The 21871-nt window shown below is 28.0% G+C and overlaps 1 protein-coding gene across 1 annotated transcript in view; it reads left to right on the forward strand.

Annotated features, from left to right (window-relative positions):
• Positions 1 to 278: 278 nt before the first annotated feature.
• Positions 279 to 21871, forward strand: part of Lrrk (Leucine-rich repeat kinase) — an 87961-nt gene continuing 66368 nt past the window's right edge. The window contains exons 1-5 of the mRNA XM_067272684.1: positions 279 to 465; positions 2593 to 2721; positions 9766 to 9868; positions 12356 to 12396; positions 14855 to 15020. Of these exons, the coding sequence (XP_067128785.1) occupies positions 2617 to 2721; positions 9766 to 9868; positions 12356 to 12396; positions 14855 to 15020 (415 nt within the window). The 5' untranslated portion in view covers positions 279 to 465; positions 2593 to 2616. The remainder of the gene's footprint in view (positions 466 to 2592; positions 2722 to 9765; positions 9869 to 12355; positions 12397 to 14854; positions 15021 to 21871) is intronic.

Here is a 21871-nt window from a genome sequence, read left to right on the forward strand (position 1 = left end):
AAGTACAATATTAAACATTGTTTTATACTGTACTGTACAGTACAATACATCACACGTAAAAAATCATACGAAAACGACGTTAATAACATTGTCGTGACGCATTATCCCATGCTTAGATAATGTTAATCCAATTGGCCGACAAAAATATAATAAAGATCAATCGATAGAAGGATAAATTGTCGATTTAAATCACTCAATACGGGTGTCGAAAGAGAATCACGTGAGAAAATAAGCCAATGGGGGAGCGATTGTAGTTAAATGTAATATTTACCATCGAGGTGGCTCCACCTCGCGAGAATGGCGGCAGTTTCCCTCGTATAAGCCTAATGGTCGAAGTGTTCATTTTCTTCGGAAGATGTTACATTTTCGGTAATGTTTAGAAGTCGTTAACTTTTCTCCAGTTACAAAAGAGAATTATTTAAATTGAAACAAAAAAGTCAACGACACAATACTCGCTATTAAACCGTAAGTGTTAATTTTATCATTAGCCTAATGAATGAAATGAATGAAAACTCGATCGTAGTACTTATTATTACTCTGCAATGAGGAATGTAAACAACTTTAGGAATTGTTAAATTTCAAGAAAAATATTAATTAAATATGACTTCTTCGTGTAATAAAATCACAACGAAGTAACGAAATATCATTTTGCATAGTCACAAGAAAAGATCATGTGCATTATTAATTGTTGCAATACGTATAAAAACATGTGTATTAATTTCATCAATTTCTCCCGCGAAAATATGGTAAATATTCAATTACATCATTTAAAATTCTCGAAGATTTAGCATTTAGTATATCACAGAGAAATATAAATGAATTATTATCTTAAATAATGCAATTGCCATAAATTGTCGTATTAAAATTACAATAGAGAAATGTCCTAATTTTGTTTTTTTTTAATAATTAACAATTTATTAAATTACTATTTATTGCCGATGCAAGGTTTATTTTAGAATTATTATGTTTAAAATGTAAGTCTACTTGCTTATCGACTTTTTTCTTATAAAATATTAACATTTGATAATATTCGCGACATATTCGTAAATAAGTTATAGAAAATTCTATCTAGTCGAATGCGATTGGTTTGAATTAAAGCGTGGATGGATGTTATTTTCTTTGATTTTTAAGCGTAGGATTTAAAAAAAAAATGACGTTTCTTAGAATTTCTCCTTAATAGGGATTGTTTCGATTAAATATGGAGCGAAATCGTGACATTTTAACGTTTTTATTCGTGTGATAATAAAAGTTGTTTCGTGACCGAAAATTGCGATTATCGCATTTTCACTTTCGAATAACCGACTGATCGCCTTTCATTTTGATTAAACATTTTTTAAAGTAATTATATTTGATTTTTCTAACAAAGGAGTTGTTATATTAATCGGCGAAAGTGGAAAACTAATAGCTATTGTTCTCCTATAATTGGTTTCCGGTGTTTGAATTTTACAATAAGTATCGATGTCGTTTTCATTATGTGTTTCATGTTATAAAGTTTATCACTTAAAAAAGTTTTATTAATTAAAAGTATTAGTATCAAATAATATAAAATTAGATTTTTTTTTCGATTTTTGTGTGACATTAAGTATAGAATTTTATAAATATATTCTTTTTCTATCATTGACTTCTAATAATAACATATATATAAATTATGTATTTTTAATTTAATATTTTATAGGAATAAAAATGCAAAAATTCATTTTTTTTTTGTTTATAAATATTTAAAGAACTAAATTTTCACATGTAAAAATAATAAAATATTGAATTTTGAAATATTTTATAAGCATTAAAATCTTTAAGATTTCTTTCAGAAAAGATTATTGTTTTTTAACTTGTTAAATATTTATAGAAATATAACTGAACTCGCTAAAAAAATAAAATAAATCGAAAAATCTTGTGTCGAAATTTTCAGAATTAATTTACTAGTTAATTTTTTAAGTTAAAGTTGAATTAATGATAAAATAAAACAGTTCAGATTCTTTTAAGCTTATACAAATCAAATAAAATCTTTTTATTAAATGAGCCTGTTTTTAAAAATAGATTATGGTATAAAAGAAAAATCATTAATATGTGGAAGAATGTTTCTATTGAGGTCAATAACACTAGATTTTCAAACTGTTGTACCGCTGATCCTTGACGTGATACGGTAAAAAGAAGGATAAATGCATTGAACAACAAGATAGGGAAGTTATTAAATGGAGAAAAAAGGAAGTTATAGTTATTTCTATAGACTGGTAGTAATTTTCACACTCACTTGTCATAAGTTACATTTCAAGGTTATGTTTTCATATACCTTATAAAATATGATTAACTTATTAATAAATTTATAATTTGTGAATATATTTAATGAAATTTCAAGGTCGGTGAACTATCCTTTGCAAAGCAATGAAATAATTCAATGAGTTTGCTATTGTTGTTTATTGCGTGAGATATCATTTGTTTTTAATAAAAAATTTTAAAAATTATTAATTTTTTTTTTTTCAGTTCTGCTTTTTATGTGTAAAAATTACATAGCTTGAAACGTATAGTTGTATTTTTAAAGTTAATCACTTTTCAATATTTGTATTAAATTGTACTATTTTTTCTCAATAATAGGTATTTGAGTAATAAAACTTAGTTATGGCTGAAGATGATAACGAAGAAGAATTTTCTGGTCTTTTGCTCCATCAGGCAGCTTTATGGGGAAATGCAGAATTATTGGAAGATCTTTTACATGGTGAACAGGTAATTATTCATTTTATTTTGATTAATTGCTTTTTAACTAATTATACGATTTTTATTAATATATTTCATTTTAAATATTTAAATAAATATATATAATGATAATATATTAATAGTGGTGTCATAATCAGTGGAATGAATACTCAAAACAGATTGTAAAACATCTGTAAAATATCTAACTTTGGCTATTTGCCAGTTTAAATCAAGATAAATTATATTGAAAATAAACTAAATTTGATTAAAATGAAATTCGGAGATTCTCCTAATGCCTAATTCACATGTGAAGTGCATAACGACAGATATTTTACTTTATTGATTAAAACTTAATTAAATTTATTTATATACTGTATTTAACATTTTGTCTAGACTTACTTTTTAATGATTTTTATTTTAGATAAATTTTTTAATTTTTATTATTAAACAGTTTTATATACCATATTTTATATTTTTAATACATTAAAAACATAGAATATTTTGTATTGACTGCATTGTTGTGAATAATATTGATTGTATTGTTATGAATAATAATTGAATATACAATCATCCTGATAAATATTACTAATCAGACATTACATCCAGATTCTTAGAAGGCTACTGTGGGGCCTGATAAGAATCTGGCTATAACATTTGATTATCTATGAATAATAATAAAATTGATAAGAAATGATAAGAAATAAAATTTTCATTTATTGTCTTGGAAATAAAAGCCGTAATTTTATAATTATTTTCTCTATATTAATAAAATCATATGTTCACTCATTCTTAAACAAATTTATTAGCAACAAGAGTTGTCACCCAGTTGCTGATGCAGGACAGCTTACAGATTATAAAACAATTATTTTTATTTACAAACATTTTAGAATCAGTAACGATAGTCGTTATCAGCAAATAAATTTACTCAAGTTATTACAATTAGCTTATTAGATATTAAAGCAAAAAATTCAATTTTTGCAGTATTTATCTCCAAACTTTTGAGGGCATCGATAAGTTAGTCGTACAGTTTATACAGCTCGGGTTTTGGAAGATTATTTAAATTTTGTCTTAAATCTTGAACTGAATTATATTGCACTATTTTTGATAGTTTGAATGATTTATGTTTATCGGATAGTTCTTTATAGTTTTTTTTTATTAAAAGAATACATTTACTAGCTTATGTTTTTTTTTTTTTTTTTACATTGTCTAAACAAATTTCTTATACCATTATATAGTATTATTTTTAAAAATTGTTTATTGAAATGTTAAACTTAAAATGTGTTTTTCAATTTAAATATATTTAAATTTTTTTACAATTAAAATAATGCCCACAAGTTCTATTCAGTTATGTATAAGTGTTTGTACTGAAATTAAATAGAGTATACTGTATATATATTTTAAAATATTTTCATACATATAATAAAATACTTTTTAGAAATTTCATAAGAATGAATTTCATTTAATTTATGGTTGCAAAATTACTTTGGTTAACTCAATGATAAAATTTTTCTTATTAATCTATAGTTTTGATTTTTAATTTATCCAGGGATGAGTAATTGTAAATGATTAAATGAAATTATTTTATTCAGTTTGTTAATTGACATTTCTTACTAAATATTTAAAATACTTTGAGATTCAATCTGTTTACTACAATAAATTTAATTAAAAATTTTGATTAAGATAAGACATTTGAATAAAAATTATTGGCAGTGTTATTGGGAATCCATCCATCTATTTTCTTGCAGACAAAATACTTTTTTTAAAAAAAGATTTTATTGCATAACAGAATTTATTAAATAATCTAATAGTTACAGCTTTCAAATTAAATTGGAAAAATCAATTTTTCCATTTCTTCATTATCCGTCTTTACTGATGTAACTAAACTTTCGAAGTTATTTTACAGTAAATAAAATAACAGCAATTTTTGTAATTGCTAATTTTTAATGTTTTGTAATTGATCAATTTATAATTTAAATGAAAATCTTTGTAATTGTTCATTTATATTTATATCATCAATAGTTTAAGTAGTCTGAAAAACCAATATGTTTTATTGGATAATGAATTTTCATACTTTATATTGAAAATTGAATAAAATGTCTTTAAAATAGACTTAATTGAATTAAAATTTAATATATTTGAGTAAAATTTTTAATTTTAATTTTATAACATTTAATAAAAAAACTAATGCAATAGTTCGAACTATTTTTTCAGTATGTTTTGATAATATAAATATTTAAATTTGCAATCTGTTTCCCAAAACTTGATAAAATTGGAAGCTTCAAAATTTATTTTTTAATTATAAATGAAGGCTTTATAACTGTTTATAATTAATATATAATTTTTTTATTAAAATAAACAATAGCATTATTGAATAAATCAATATACATCATAATAGCTTAATTAAAATAAATCTTGTTAAAAGTAATTGTTAAATCTTGTTAATAATATAAGTTACATAAATAAATTATAATAAAGATTAGAAAAAGTATATATTTTTTCTTTACCAAAATTTATATTATTATTCAAAAACCTGTATAAAATGCTCAGGGCTGTTGAGAGCTTGTACAGGGCCAGGGTACACTGGGTTCCTTTTGTCTCCTAGTGAACCTCTTTAGCCTTTTGTTTCTTGAACAAATGAATTATGTAGAATGCTTATTTATTAATAAAATGCAGTCTTAAAGATTTTATTTTGTATTAGTAAAAATAACATTAATTTTATAATGGATAAAAATCCCATTTGTATCCCATTTTGTACCTTATTTTCAAGTATGCTCAAATTAACTACTCGCACAAGTAATTTTTTTGTTGTTTAATTGTTGATAATGTATTTTTTGCTATGGTATATTTTATTGTTATTTCTGCTTTTTTAAACTTGTCATCACCTTATCCAAAATTTCTAATTTTGTTTTTTCTCTGAAGACAAACTTTGCTGAACTTTACAATTATTTTTGTATGAGAGCTAAATAAAAGTCTAGACTGTGATGAACATTTAAGTACAGTAAATTCTAGTTAATTCTTAAGAAGAATTACAAACTCTTTAGTAGTAGAAAAATTAGCTGAAAAATAGCATGTAGTTAAAAAGAGTAAAATAAAATAAAAAGTTGCAAGTTGCAAAATGCATGAGATCTCTGTATCAAAATGATTAAAAAAGTTCATGAAAAGTAACCCAGTTTTGGAATTTTTTGCCTAATTTGGCTACCTTTGTCACAACTGCAAAATAAACTGGTTTCTAATCTCTTTTATTTCAGTGAACAGCTTCATGCTTTAAGAGAACAGAGATTGAAATTTATCTTTTATCTATTGAAAAACAAAAACTATTCCAAAACTAGTGTTTATTTTATCCCATACTGGTACACTTTTGAACAATGCATAAATAAGAGCTCTTAAACACTTTAAAATCTCCAACTTGTTTGCACAGTAATTAAGAAAAACTGAAAAGAATAAATTTTAGATTGCATTAGGATAAGGAATTTTCCTTTGAGTAATAATCCATCAGTTAGTCTAAAATAGAATTTTGTTGGGCTGCAATTTGAAAAAATTGTAGACCTATAAATTTCCACTGTTGTCAGTCCATCTGTCTTTCTTTAAGCTTGAGAATGGAGTTAGATAGATGAAATCCTAGACCAGATATGGAAAGCTTAGGGGCAGGAGGCCCCGATTAACTATATACAAACGTCCGATGCACACTGGAAGTCATGTTATTTCAATTCAAAACATCCCCTGAAAGCTGTTAATAGATGACTGGCATGACTCTGTTGTTAAAGGAAAAGTATGATGTACAGGGGTAAGACAATACAGTACTAATTTGAGGTGGAGAGCATATATTTTAAATTAAATAAATTAAAAATATGATTAAAAATTGCAGCCTGGCATTGTGACAATGTCAATAAATATTTGCTCGTTTATTTTTAGAAAAATAGAAATGCACAATAAACAGGGTAATAAAACATAACAATAATAAAATCCATATGTTTCAAGTAACAAGGCAATGTCAATAGCAATTAAGAAATGCTACCTAACAATATTTATTTAAAAACAAAGCATTTTCTGTATACTCATGTACAGTACATACTCTGGCAACAAAGTCATTGTTTGACCTAAATGTGTTTATAATTACATCTTTGTTTTCTAAAGAGCAAACGATGACTTTGATATCTTGTGCTAACATCAATAGCGTAGAAATGTACTCTGCAGAAGAATCACTGCACGACAATATACAAAATCAATACCTATTGCAGCTGAGGGTTCTTCATCAGTTTCAGAAGTTGCAAAGGTAATAGAAAAAAAAACATTAAGTGTTCTGATATTTTCAAATGTAATACAGTATGAATGATTTTCCTTCATATTAGTTGATGACTGAGAAGTGTTTTTAAACATTAATTAAGTTTGTTTTTCCAGTGACATGTGTAAATCTTCTTATTGTAAAAATCTGCATTTATTCAATGCACACACTACAGAAATGTTTATTGTTTTACATGCTTCTACAACAATTATCATCTGCAAAATTGTGCTCCTGGAAAGCAAACAGATTAAATAATGTTAATAAAAATAAATGTCTTTTTGATTAACAAAATTAGCCTTGGATAATGATAATTTTGTTTATATCTAATCCTCTTTCCAAATAAATTATAAATAAATGTTAGTATGAATCCCATATGTACAGTACATAAATATTTGAAAATAATTTCTAAATAGATATAATAAACTTAAAAATACCAAGAACAAATGAAAATTATAGTCTTATATAAAAAAAATTACATTGAGATTCAAAACACCAATCTCATGATTACGAAACTGGTGCCCCCACTGAACCACCAGCCATTCTACAAATGGCAAAAATTCTAAAGGTTTTAACTGATTTGTAATTTTTAACCTCAACTTTCTCATTTACTTTTGAGTATTGCATGTTACTGCTTGGCACATGTCAGTCATTGGGGATTCACTATAACCTCACTGAGTTTGATCAAAATCGGCAATCCAAATGTCATGCTGTTTCCTTGTTAAATTTTTCTTTTGCCTGTAAAACAATTTCTTCCTTTTATATTTTGCATCATATACATCAAAGGATTTTATTTTAAAATTCACAGAATATTGTAATTACAGTGACATCATATAGATGGCTTTGATAGATTTATTTGGCATCAACTTTTTTGTGTTTTGAAGTTTGTGAATTACAGTTTCTGTTCTTGTTTGGATGTAATGTTACTGGTATTTTTAATATTGAGTTGTATATTTGAAGACACATGGTATGTGTAGAGAATTAATAATTTAATCCTTACACTAGTTCAAAATAAGCAATCAAAGAAAAAGAAGGGATTGTAGTACAGTCAAGTGTATTTAAAAAAATGGAAAGAGACTTTTAAGTAGTTGGCTCCTGGACCTTCACATAATCATACCTACTATAAACTCTGCAATAGACTTCAGCATCGGCCACAGTTTGATGTAAAACAGCATGCTCAATAAAAAGGTCATTGAAGGAAGGAAAGGTGTAGTTTTGGAAGTGGAAAACTGTCAAAATACTTTGTCAATGTGAAGAAAACAGAATTTGACAGTGTAACAGTATGTGAACTAGGACTTGTATATCACTGTGTAAAACATAATAGATATAACAATTTAGATTGCAGTAACAAGTTATCAGCATCCTTGTTCCTAGATTTGGAGATTGTGGCAAAAGTGTCATGTAGTAGAACTAAATTGGAATTATTAGCAAAGAATGTTCTTGCTCCAAAAAGCATCAATAATTTTGGAAATTATTAATAACATGAAAAGTCTAGCCAATTTTTTTCAGTTACTAATGATTCCTCAAAGAAAGGAAACAGGAAAATGTAAATTTACTTTTTGCTTTAGATATTTTGATTTTAGCAAAGGCATTGAAAACAAAATTTTGCATTTTGTTGAAAGAGCAGATGAAAGTGCAAATTCTATAACTTCAATGTTATTTGAAAGTCTTTGAGAAATTTCATTTGAACCCAATGTATGTGTCTGCATATAGTGCTGATAATGCAAATATGAATTTTGGAAATCAGCATTCTGTATTTCAGCTTCTTAAGGTCAAAAAATGCAAATATCGTAAAAGTTAATGCAAAACTGTATTCTATAATCTATTTGTGAAAAAAAACCCAAAAATTTAAATAATTAAATAAACATTTATTGATGTAATTATTTGTATCCAAGTTTTGCCTCTCCATAGAAAATTTTCTGCAAATGTCCATGCACATAACTTCTCTCTTATTTGTTAACTACCAAAATAATGATGATCTTGAAATAGATCTTAAATGAAGGCTGATATATATATATTTTGTCTCCATAAGATTTTTACAGTATTAAATATCAAGTAAAAACAACTTGGTTAAATAAAGATTCATTTAATTAATTAAAGCAGTTTTAGAAAATAATTTTTTTTCAAAATTATTTACAATAAGTGGTTTTGCTTTCAAATTACCTATATCAAAAGAAAAATTTATTGCATTCACATAAAAATAAATTAATAAAAATGATATATATTGAGTAGTTTTGATGATTGGTACTTCAAAAACACATTCCCACAAACATCCAAAACCTAAAAACCACAAAAGAAACTATGATTTTTACAAAATTGATTTTTGAAACTGGCTAACAAATGTTCCCCACGCACCCAACTACACGACAAAACCTTGCGCCCCTGACTCGGTTAAATGAATGTTTCAACCATCATTGAATGGTCATCATCAGATCACATATCATAATGAAATGTAATTCTCAGGAACTTTCACCAAATCAGTTGCAGTTCTATTGAAATTTTGTTCTATTCTATTACCTGATATGTGATCGGATGATAACCGTTGATGGTTGAAAACATTTGTTCAATTACATTTATTTTTGCTGGAATATCAAGGTATGGTTTTTATTGTAATCATCGTTTCAGTTTTGTTTATGTACAGTACAGTACATTAATGTTTTTAATGAATACTTGGAAGATTTTTGTGACAAATATGTAATAACAGTATATTTTTTTTATTTATAGTTTATTTATTCTTTAAAATATTTTTAAACTTTGTTATATATAAATATTCTTTTATTTCATGACTATCAAAGTTGCAATATCTTAATGCTATGGATTCTTTGGGAAGAACAGCCCTACATGCTGCAGCAACTAATGCAAATGAAACTTGCACAAGAATTCTTCTGCAAGCAGGGGGTATGTATCACAGTTAATATCATTTGATACTCTTAACTTGAAAATTTTATTAAGCTATAACTAAATGATTAAATACAAAAATATTGCACTCAGCAGAGAGATACAACAATTTTACTTTATCACCTAATGCTCACTGAGAAAAATTGTTTATTGAACAATTTCAACCTGTTATCAAAGGCCATCTTCAGGTAATGATTTATTATCGAATGTAAAAACCTGCAGATGGCCTATGATAATAGGTTGAAAATGTTTGCTCAATAAACAATACAAATATACATCAAACCGAAACCCGATATCGTAAGCAAATACACCAACAACTGCCTTAAACGCCCGATCATTTACGGCAGTTGTTGGTGTATTTCAATAAACAATTTCTCTCAGAAAGCATTTGGTTTGAAGTAAGACTGTTGTAAATAATTAAATAACTGATCAAATAATAAAAATGTAGCATTTAATACAAAATGTTTATAGAACTATCAATGTTCTTGTTTGTAATTATTTTTATTTCCACAGTATTATTTTTAGGAAGTAAATTTTCTTATATGTACAAGAACTTTGAATGGAATAATTTATTAATGTTCAGAATTTGAAAAAATGAATTTTATATTGTTATTATCTGTGGATTCCAACACTTAAATTTTTCAAAAAAAAAAAAAAAAATCACTTATATTCAATAAGATAAGAATATTGTACAGTAGACTCAATAACTCAAAGTGGAAGAGACAGAAAGATATTTTTGAGTTAATGAAATTTCAAGTTATGGAAACTAACATTATTTTAATGAGACTGTAAATGTCACAATACAGACAGTATAATTAGTCTTAAATACATTATATTATATTATTTTTTTAGATGTGTGTATGTATAAAATAACAAAACATTGACACTATTGGTGAAAAAAGTCTGTTACACCAGTTTGTTATGGATGATTAATTGCTTCTTTTGTACAATGTTTTTGTGTATTGATCACTTTGAAAGCATCTTGTTTTATGAATGGCTTAGATTTTAAAAAAGAGCAAAACAGTTTAAAGAACTGTTTTGCTCTTTTTTAAAATCTAAGCCATCTTTTTTAGCAACTTTTCTGGATTCTCTACATGTTGTAGAGAATCCAGAAAAGAAACTATGAAACTAGGAAAACAGGATATTTGTTCTTGACAGGATTTATTTTTTATTTATCTTCACCTGTTTCTTTATTTTATCAATAATGTTGTCTTCAGATAAATGTCAACAGACAGCTATTTTATTAATGTTTACAGTAACTTTTGTAAACATTAATAAAATCTTTAAATGACACTTTTTCATTAGTCATTATTGTATGTTTTCAATATAGTCAATAGATTCAAGTGGAAATACCTATTTATTTGAAATATCAACAAATTGTTGACTGAAATTGGTTTTTATAAAGCAGTTTCCAATAGTGTTTTGTGGAATGTCATTCCAAACTTTGTTAGTCATTCATATTGCATCTAGAAGGTTTCTAAAGGAAAAGTTTGCTACTATGTGGAAACTTTGCAATCAATTTTTATTACACATCATTTTTGATGGGAAATTTTTGCCATTCTCCTATTGATCAAGTATATATGATTCTCTTAGGCTAAATTAAATTTCAAAATTAGATAAAAAAAAAAAAGGTTCAAAAAGGATTTAGAAAAGGCTTAGAAATTTTGTTTGAGAAATATTCTAAAAATTGGTAAACAAAATAGTCAATTCTCTCTGATGCAGAGTTGTATTAACATTAGATGGATTAGCCCAAAAGGGTCCACTTCCTGTTCATATAAGACAATAGAAAAAATTTTACTTGAAAAAGCTGTTTTTTGAATGTAAATATGATTTTAATTTATTAATATATTATTAATTGTTATTGAAGCTGGATTAATCTACATATTTTATAGGTTTTATATATCAAAACTTTAAAATTGAATGAACTTCATGAATGTAATTTTCATAAGAACAGGATCAATTTATTATTTTCTGTGTTTTCTCAAAAGATGTGTTAAATGTATTTATTAAAACAAAAGTATTTTTACATGTTTAGTTTGAATATGATAGATGATTCTGATGCTGGATGGTTAAGCATCCAAAAGGTCTGAATTAGTACAGAAATATAGAAAGAAGCTGATTTAGATTTTATGTATTTAAAAGTATTTGGATTTGTATATTTCTTTCATTTATTTTTGCACTGGAAGATTATTAAATTAACAGTTTAATTAAATTTTATGATTCAATAGATGATACAATTTTATAACCTATCAATATAATATAAATATTACTTATATACTGAATAACTTTTCAAAAGATATTTTTTCTTATTATCTATTATAAAACTTTTTTGAAAAGTAGAGGTAAATAGATTTTACAAAATATATGTTTAGTGAATTGTATTTATTTTTAAATATATAGTACAATAAATAAATTGAATGAATATATATATGAGAAATTACAAATTGTATTTAGAATAATAAATTATTTTTATTACTTTTTTCTTAGCTGATCCAAACATTGCTGCTGGTCCAAAAGGACATAATAAGGTAAATTTAACATGCTTATTTGTTTGAAAATTTTGAGTTAAGAATAAATAAATTCTTTTAATATAAAACACATTTAATTTAATTTTTTTTAAATTATTTTTTATTGATGAATTACTTCCAACTATAAATGTATATAAAATAATTTTTTAAATATATTTTATGTTAAATTTATATTAGTGAAATATCTTGTTGAATGAATGTTACTCTTTTTAATATATTTATATAGTTCAAATTTACATTAAAATTTTTAAGATAAAATAATCAGAATTGAAGATTGTATAAAATGATGATTTTTGTATTAAATTTGGGGATACTATAGATTACCACCTATGGAATTTTGGGACTTTGAGTATACATCTGAACTCGGGACCGAGACGAGTTCAACAGTACCCTACTTTTAGATTTGAGACGAAAAATAAAAAGTTATCATACTTTTTTCGGCAATCGTACAATGATCGGGAGTCATGTCATTCTCTCCGCTAAGCCTATCACGTGTTTAACAGGCAATCTGGCAAGTTGGCCGTATATACCTTCAACAGAGACAGATGTTGATTCACGAGCACACTGATCGTCTGCAGTTGGAGTTAAGTCCTTTTTGCACACCCTTGCGCTCCTTAACCTCGGGGCCTATGGCCCCTCAGTTGCCGACACGCTCGCTATTGTGGCTTGTCTAACAAACCTAGCCTATCCCTCCGGGAGATGACCGTCACCGGTAGATGGTTTGCAGACTTTACTGCAAGATGGCGGTACTAGCAACTATGGTGCTGTCTGCATAAAAAAAAAAGTATGATGACTTTCTTATTTTTTGTCTCCAGTCCAAAAGTAGGGTACCGTTGAACTCGTCTCGGTCTTGAGTTCAAATATGTACTTAAAGTCCCAAAATTCCATAGGTGGTAATCTATAGTACAGCCTTAAATTCTGTTTTATATTACAATAAAATTTGAATATTTATATTATATTCAAATTTCATAATCAAACTATTATAATTTAACTGGAAGAAATTATGAAAACAATTAACTATAAAATAATAATTGTATCATTGTTTTCAATTGTAACCCTGTAACAGAGTAAATAATTTTTAATATGAATAAATACTTGCTCACTATTATTTTATTAAATAAAAAGTTATCATATGTAAAAAAATTATTTCTGAAGTCAAGAAATTAAATTATATCTTCATGGAGTAATTTATGTTAAAGCAGCATATATATATATATAATAATATATATATTATATGCTGCTTTAACATAATAATATATAAAATAATATAAAATAATATATATATATATTATTTTATTTTATTGAAGAGTAGATATTTTCTATTTAAGATTTTATTAAATTTTTTTTTTAAAATGCCCATTGCATCATATCTTAAGATTACAGTTATAAAAGTTACAGATATGAATAAAAAAAGAGTTAATCTATAATATAACATAAAAAACCTTTATAATATATGTTGTTACAAAAAAGAAACGTATACAGATAACACAAACAAAAAATATTAAATTTAATAAATATTAAACAACATGTGAGTACTTTATATTCCGAATCAAGATATCGAAAGGTTTTAACAAACCTGAATGAAGATAGACAACTTTATGCAATTCTGATTTATCTAATTATTCATGTAAATGTTTCACTTTACACAGAAATAATTTATGTACTATTGAACTTAGATACAAATAAATTATCTACACTCGAGGATATCGTTCAGACATGTAGTTCATTGTCTCACTTATCTGTTTTAACTTTGTGCAGTATTTTCTCAATATTTTGTTTAATTCTTTATTTTCAGAATAGCATATTTCAGCAAATAAGTATAATAGCAATTTTATTTAATAATTTTTAATTAATTTATCATATTTTGTTGAATATTTATTTAGTTTATTATTTTTTATGTTTATGTATATTTGTATATGTTTCTTTTTTGAAAGAACATACATTATAAAGGCTTTTTATGTTATAGATTAACTTTTTTTTATATTATATACGTCTTAAAAATTTTTGAATTTGGTAAGATTTTATTGCTTATTGAATATTGCTTATTGAACATTAACAATATTTTGTTTTATTCAATAATTAATTGATGAAAATAGATAAAATTTGTCAAACTCTTTTTTTATGAATAAGAAATTTTTTCACATTTAGCATTTTTTGCCCAGATTTATATTATATAATTTTTAAAATGTGGATTTAATGTTACTGAACATAATCGTTAATTATAAAAAACTTATGTGTCTTATTTTTATTTTATGTAGTTTTTTTGTTTTATTTATAAAAATAATAATCCTAATATCATTCTGTTAAGTTTATTACATTTGTTGGATATATTTAGATAAATTGAAATATTTTTCATTTTATTTCTTGCTGTTTACAAAAAATTATTTATATAGATTTTTTTAAAGTTTTAGTCATAAACATTTTCATTATCATAATTTAAAGATATGTTGAATTTCAGACACCTCTTCATGTGGCAGCTGAAAATGGACATTTGTCAACAGTTGAATTATTAACAGAATTTCAAGCAAATCTTTTGGCTAAAGATATTAATGGTCTAACAGCATTAGATTTGGCTGAGAAAAGTGATCATCCTCAAGTAATGGAAGCACTTCGTAAAGCTGCGGGTTTGTTATTTTAGTTCTTTATTACCTGTAATAACAATGATGTTTAATGATGTTTTTCAGGTACAAAAAATTTTAAAAGAATGTTATATCATTTGTTTTTGTTTTTGATAACTTTAACTGTGAAAATAAAATTCTTTAGTATTCAATTATGATTATTATTTTTAAAATCAATGTTCCATGATTTTAAATACCTGATGATGGCCTGTAGAACAGGTTGAAAATGTTTGTTACAGTTAATAAATAATTCTCAGTGAGATAAGGTGTTGTTGTGGAAGTTAAGAAGCATCTAGCTGGGTATTAATTAAATGATAAAATAATTAACTAAAGGTATCTCTTATTAATATAGCGGGTAAGTGCAGATCACTACCGTAAAGTGAATCACAGCCTAGTTCATTAAAGGACTAAAAAGATATTTACACTATCATTTATTAAGTGTGCAATAGCCTAGGTTTAAAATATGATGCAAAAGTAAAGATATCAAAGAACAATAGGAAGAAGTGGAAAGAGAAGTTGATTTAATTTGAAAGTAAAAATAATATACTTGTGTGGAAAAATAAGCATAATCATTAATTTGGCCTACACCCGAGGAACTAATGATCAGAACAGCTTGAAACTTATCGTATGAGCAGAGCATTTATTTTTTATTTATCAAAACAATTGAAAAGCAGGAATCTATCTATAAATATATATGTGAGGTTGTTTGTGTGTTTGTTCACTATACACTCCTAGGCCATTCGACCAATTGCTAAGAAACTCTGCAGTTATATTCACATACTTCTAAATTAGATAAAATCATACATTCCACCATAAATATTGATTGGATTTTTATGGATCAATTAATTTCTATCTACATTTGATTTGCTTATTTACACATAGTGTTATCTATTGGCAAAAAATTTAATAAAATAATAAACTAAATATAATTTAAAAGTATATATATTATATTCACTTAATTACTGCAACAGTGATATAGGTAGCATATAGCACTTGTATGAAATTGAAAGTGTTACCCTGTGAAAAGTCTATAAATATTTAATCTTCCACATCTAACAACTCAGGTTTTTTCATTTCTGAATGGCACTTACTTAATTCTAATAAGTGCCCTCTAGAAACTGAGTGGATAAAATCACTGAACACTGGTAGTTAATTAGTCATGGGTTTGAGCATGGCCAATGGACTGGCCATGTGGCATTTTCTGGGATTTCTTCACATTAGTAATACCTAAATAGAGTCCAGCTTCCTATAAAAGTCTTCCTGGAATGCATTTTCCTCAACAGATTGCTCACCACGTTGCATTGCTGTAACCAAATAAACCAAACTAATTCTAATGAGTGATTGTTTATTTTGATATTGTCAGAATGCCAGGCTGTAACTTTTCGTCACAATGTTTTCTCAATTCTTTGAATGGTGGTCTTGCCCCTGTACATCATACTTTTCCTGTTAGCAGGAATGTGACTTCCAGTCTTAAACCCGAAGTTTGTATATAGTTAATGTGGGTCTACTTCCTTATCTGGTCTCGATTTTCATCTATCTAACTCCTTTCTCAAGATTAAGGAAGGACAGACGGGCAGATGACAGTGGGAATTTATAGGTAGATAGTAGGGATTGCAATTGCTGGATCCCTCATCCAGCAATCCAGCTGGATCCAGCGCATTCTTCAGCCTGCTAGATCCACAAATACTCAATTAACTTTTTAAATAATTGCGCAAAAGTCTACGTCGTCCGCGTTGCCGCTTTGCTAACTACTAGACTGCTACTAATTACTTACTCACTACTTTACTAACACTAATAATTAAATTACTTATAAATAAACTATACTTTAATCAATCCAGTAAAATATAATAAAATAATAATGAATTCAATCACTTTTAACGATCTTCCTCAGTTACATAAAAATACATTAACTATAGAACATAAAATGTGTTTGGAATAAATATAAAAAGAATAGTGCTTAATTACATCCCATTTTTTTTAAACAAGATACATAGATGTACTGCCAGGTCTATTGTATTGTATTCGACTTGTATTGTATACCGACGTAATCCCACTGTTTTCAAACTTTTAAGAAACGATAAAAAGAAAGAGGATCGGAATTCAACAACAGGTATATATTCGGTGCCTTTACACAACCAATGTTTCAATTCCAAGCTTGTTTATGTGGGTGCAACGATGCGCAGTTTAAAACAAAGGCTCAAGAGCACAAATATACGATCAGTAAGAACCTTGACAACACTGCGCTGGCATCATACGAAAGACAGAAAGATGTTAACGTCCAATGGGATCAAGCGGCAATTATAAAAACAACGACAAATAGGCAAACGGTCAAACATCTTGAGAGATTGGAACTCTGCAAGGCACACATGACAACTAGTTGTATAAACCATAGAGATGCGAACTCATTGTCTACCATGTGGAGATCCTTTTACATTAATTAATGTTATTAACAGACAATGCTGGTTTCGTTGGATCTTATATACAGGGTGTTTTCTTTTTAAACTGACGGTACTCGGAGACATCTGTAGAGCAATCTAACAGCCAGACTGTTGCCAAATTTGGGAGAGTGACTAAGGACAACATGGGAAAGAGATTCTGTGAAGAAAAAAGTAGTACCCAAATTTGCTTTTTTTAGTTTGATGATTTGGCCTATCTCAAACAGCTGTGTGTAATGTGTGTTGAGTGCATCAAACAAATTTGCCTGATGTTTGAAGATCTACAAACAACAGGTTGCAGTGAGCCTGTATGAGTCTTTTATAGGATACTGGAATAGCAATTCTTAGGTACTGTGGTGACATTATTTGCTATGCAATCACACCACATCTGTAATCATTTACTTAACTATCCGAGACCTAGCTGTGTGGTTATTCTTAGTTTTATAAGTTTTTATTCTTTATAATGTTTATGTACTACTGGTTTGATTATCTTTCACATAATTTAGTTGGAATGTTGATAGTAGTATTTCTAGACTTCCTGCTTTGTTTTTTTTTTATAGTTGATATCAGTCAACCAATATTGTTTCTTCAAATTAAAACTTTATAGATCATTGTAGTGAATCTATGATTTAAATATAAATTCTGATTGTCATTTCACATTGCATATACTACAATCACTATTTACTAAATACATACCATATGTAGAGTTTTACAATGTTTCTTTTCTCCTTCCAAATAATATTTTCCAGACAATTATAAATGTAAACTTAGATTTATATTGTGGGGTCACAGAATTCACATTCCCTTGTAGAACAGTTTTTTTGCTTTACTTTTTTGGTTTTAGGCTAATGTTTAACTTGTGTGACTAGTGAGATGTATTTCACAGGTCTGGATGAAGATGACTCATCTAGAAATAATAAAAGTTAACTCACGCCAAAGTTGCATATATTTCTGATAATTAGCACTGAGTTCAGCGTTAACAGCTCTCATCAGAAGGGCGATACTGCTTCCCTCATCGCAGGACCTAATAAACGATGAATTGGAAATCATACGAATGGCAGTATTACACGCTGGGTTCACAGGCGCCAAATTTACGCATGTACTGCGTAGAGTGAACGATTCCATCCATCCGTTCACCACGCTACACAACAAAAAAGAAATGGCAATAGTACCGTCAACATTACCATATCTAGGAGCACAGTCCATACTCATTAGCCGTATATTCCGGCGGTACGGCTTCGTGCTCCCCTTGACCCCTCTACCCAGCCTACGCAGAACCATATGCAACGACCGAGACAAAATCAGCGCATTAGAAAAATCGGGGGTCTACGCGGTGCCACTAAAAAATCCAACAACAGGAGAAATAGAGAAATATATAGGGGCAACAACAAGAATGATCGCCTGCCGTATCGCGGAACACCAGGATGATATAAATAAAGGAAGGCAAACAACAGAGCTGACCAGAAAAGTTCTACAACAAGGTTACACTCCGCTTTGGTCAGAAACAGCGCTCCTAAAAAGCTCCAACAATAGAAAAATAATATTCATCTGGGAAGCGATCCTCACAATAACAGCAGAGGCATGCAACGTCCCCACCCTGGACTTGCCCGAAATTTGGGTCACTCTTTACAAGCGCATAAACACTCAAACACGCCGACAAGCGCACACGTAGCGTGTGTGCTTTTCAGCGCATGCACCGTCAATTCGTGCCGATCTAAAATCTCCTTCGAACCGGCGAAGTTACCGAACGCTAAAAGAATACATTATATTTTTTAAAAATTCGCCAACGAAAATCTTCCGTTATTCGGTTTGGAACGTTCGGCACGTGCCTCTTTCAAATTTGTTCTTTCCACATTCGCCTGAAGACGACGATCGTAATTTTTCGTCGAAAGTGCTTGCAATAAAAAGAAGAATCTACGTTAACGCTGAACTCAGTGCTAATTATCAGAAATAGATGACTCATCTACATCCCATGTTAAATAAATGATTTTAATCTCAACAAATATATCTGATTATATGGAACATTAGCAAACAAAAATGTGGGAATTAGAGTTTCTCAGGTGATGTGAAACTCTATCACAAAAAGCCTCAGTGATGTTACTTTGATCTCTGCTCCTCAACTTGATAAAATGCATATGCAATCCACACTTCCCACTTTACTTTCTAGTTTTTTGGAAACCTCCAAAAAACCAGAGGATAAAACATGACTTCCTGAATGTAAAGTGTAATGTAGAGTAGAATAATATAGGCCTAATCCCAAGTCTGTTTGGAAGCACACAAAAGCTAAGTAAAACAATATGACTTCCTGATGTGAAGTGTCCATTAATCTGAGTCTATGTCAAACCCTTTTTCTCACCGGGCTCTTTTTGATTCATTGATTTGCCCAGGGATTGAATATTATTCACACATCATCTGAACACAGGTCGCATACTGACATCTGGGACCTGGTAAGACTTAATTGTCCACTCAATCTGAGTCTCAAGAATTTGATGTTGTCTCACCTTTGTGCCTTTTGGTACTGATGCATCAAGGTTTTGTTTACTTTAGAAATGTTGATAATGAAGGATAACTGGGGATTTCTGTGTGGGTTTTTTTTTTTTTTTTTGTGGGAACCCAGATACTATAATGTATAATTAATGCATTAACATAATTTGAAATACAATATTATATAATTATACAGTATATTTATTTTTTATAACTATTCATTTACAACATATATAAATGCAACAGTATGTAATAAAATATTTTCATTTACTTCGGAAACATTTTGTTATATTTTATTTCATTTTGTATGCATTACGGAAATTGTAATTTATAAATCTGCAATCATACTGTATTTAATTGGGAAATCTGAAATGGCATACAAATGAATAAAAATTAAAAACAATGTACTTTCACTTACAAAACAGGTTTATTTTGCAATTTCCCAATTAGGAAAAAAATCAGAAAACTATTTCTTTCCTAAGCTATGTTGAACTTTTACTTAAGCCTTCTCAGTTTTACAGTCCTACAGTTCAGATTGGAGGATACTCTTAAACTTTATGAATTTGCAAATTCCTTTGCAAAGATAAATGTGGGAATTATGCCAAAATCTATCTTGTTTAGATTTTGTAGCGACAATTTCGACTTAACCAGACAGTATTGTATGGAAAACCTTATATACTGTTGCCTGGTATAAATTGTTTTTAATGTAATATGGTTGCTGTTTATTCAATTTCTATATATATATATATAATGTTCCTTTAATCCAAAAAAATTTATTTGATAGATGGTCTCACAGCATTTCTTGTTAGAAAATTCTGACTTTATTTCACAAATTGAACTCATATTATACATCAGATTATACAAATGCATTTCGGGTTGGTGTAAGTTTACAACCCCTCTTCAGTGCTGTTTGAAAAAACAACATTATAATTAGGGACACGTCTATGGCGAAAAGATTTTTTTACATAACAAACACTTACATATCATATCATATATAAGGACACAAATCAAAAATTTTATTTCTACATTTGTATCTTCCATAGATATACATAACAATCCACTATATTATATAAAAAATATAAATTTTGGTGGTTTAAAACATATTAAATTCCATCTAAGAATTTCCTAAAAATTTACATTTATCCAGTATTTATGTACTATATTTCCATAAATTGTTTTTACTTTCCGTCCAAGATTTTTACATTTTTGGACTTGGGACCTTGAAACCTCGAGAAATGAGAAATGCAAAAATTCGGGGGTAATTTCTGTATGAATGGATGTTTGTGTGTGAGGGGAGCAAGATTTTTTTTGTTCACCCACTTTGAAGCTTAATAACTCCTATGTCTTTTGTAGAAAATTTCTGAAATATTGCAGGGAGGTTTGTTTTTAGGGTGATTTGATGGTATTAAATTTTGGTGGATAAATATGGAAGGGATGAGGAGATAAAGGGGAGTCACGTGTTGTATCTGGAGAGGTCAGACTTAATGAAGATTTTATTTATTATTAGCATTTGCAATTTTTTTTTTTTTAATAAAACTTGTTTATCTTTAAAAGTAAGCTTTTTGTCATTTTATAATAATTAATAATATAACCAGCAAAAATTATTGTGACATCGTCGCAATGCCCGGCTGCAATTTTTAATCATTTTTTAAAATTTATTTAATTTAAAATATATGCTCTCGATTTTAGTAGCGTCTTGCCACTGTGCATCATAATTTTCCTGATAACAATCTAGTCATGCCGGTCATCTATCTCAGGAAGAAAAACACGAATTTTTCTTCCTTGCCTTTCAACTTTAGAAAACGTTCGGTGACGTAATAGGCGAAGGCCTCCATCTCTGAAGTGTCCTCCGTAGGCAGGTCCTAGGCCGGGCAATCTGTAAGCGCATTTGGGACCTGGGGCATTCGAGGAACGGCTTTCTTTTTGTGGTCTTCTTGC

Source organism: Centruroides vittatus, unplaced genomic scaffold, assembly GCF_030686945.1.
Source record: "Centruroides vittatus isolate TY-2023 unplaced genomic scaffold, ASM3068694v2 contig_452, whole genome shotgun sequence".
Taxonomy (NCBI): domain Eukaryota; kingdom Metazoa; phylum Arthropoda; class Arachnida; order Scorpiones; family Buthidae; genus Centruroides; species Centruroides vittatus.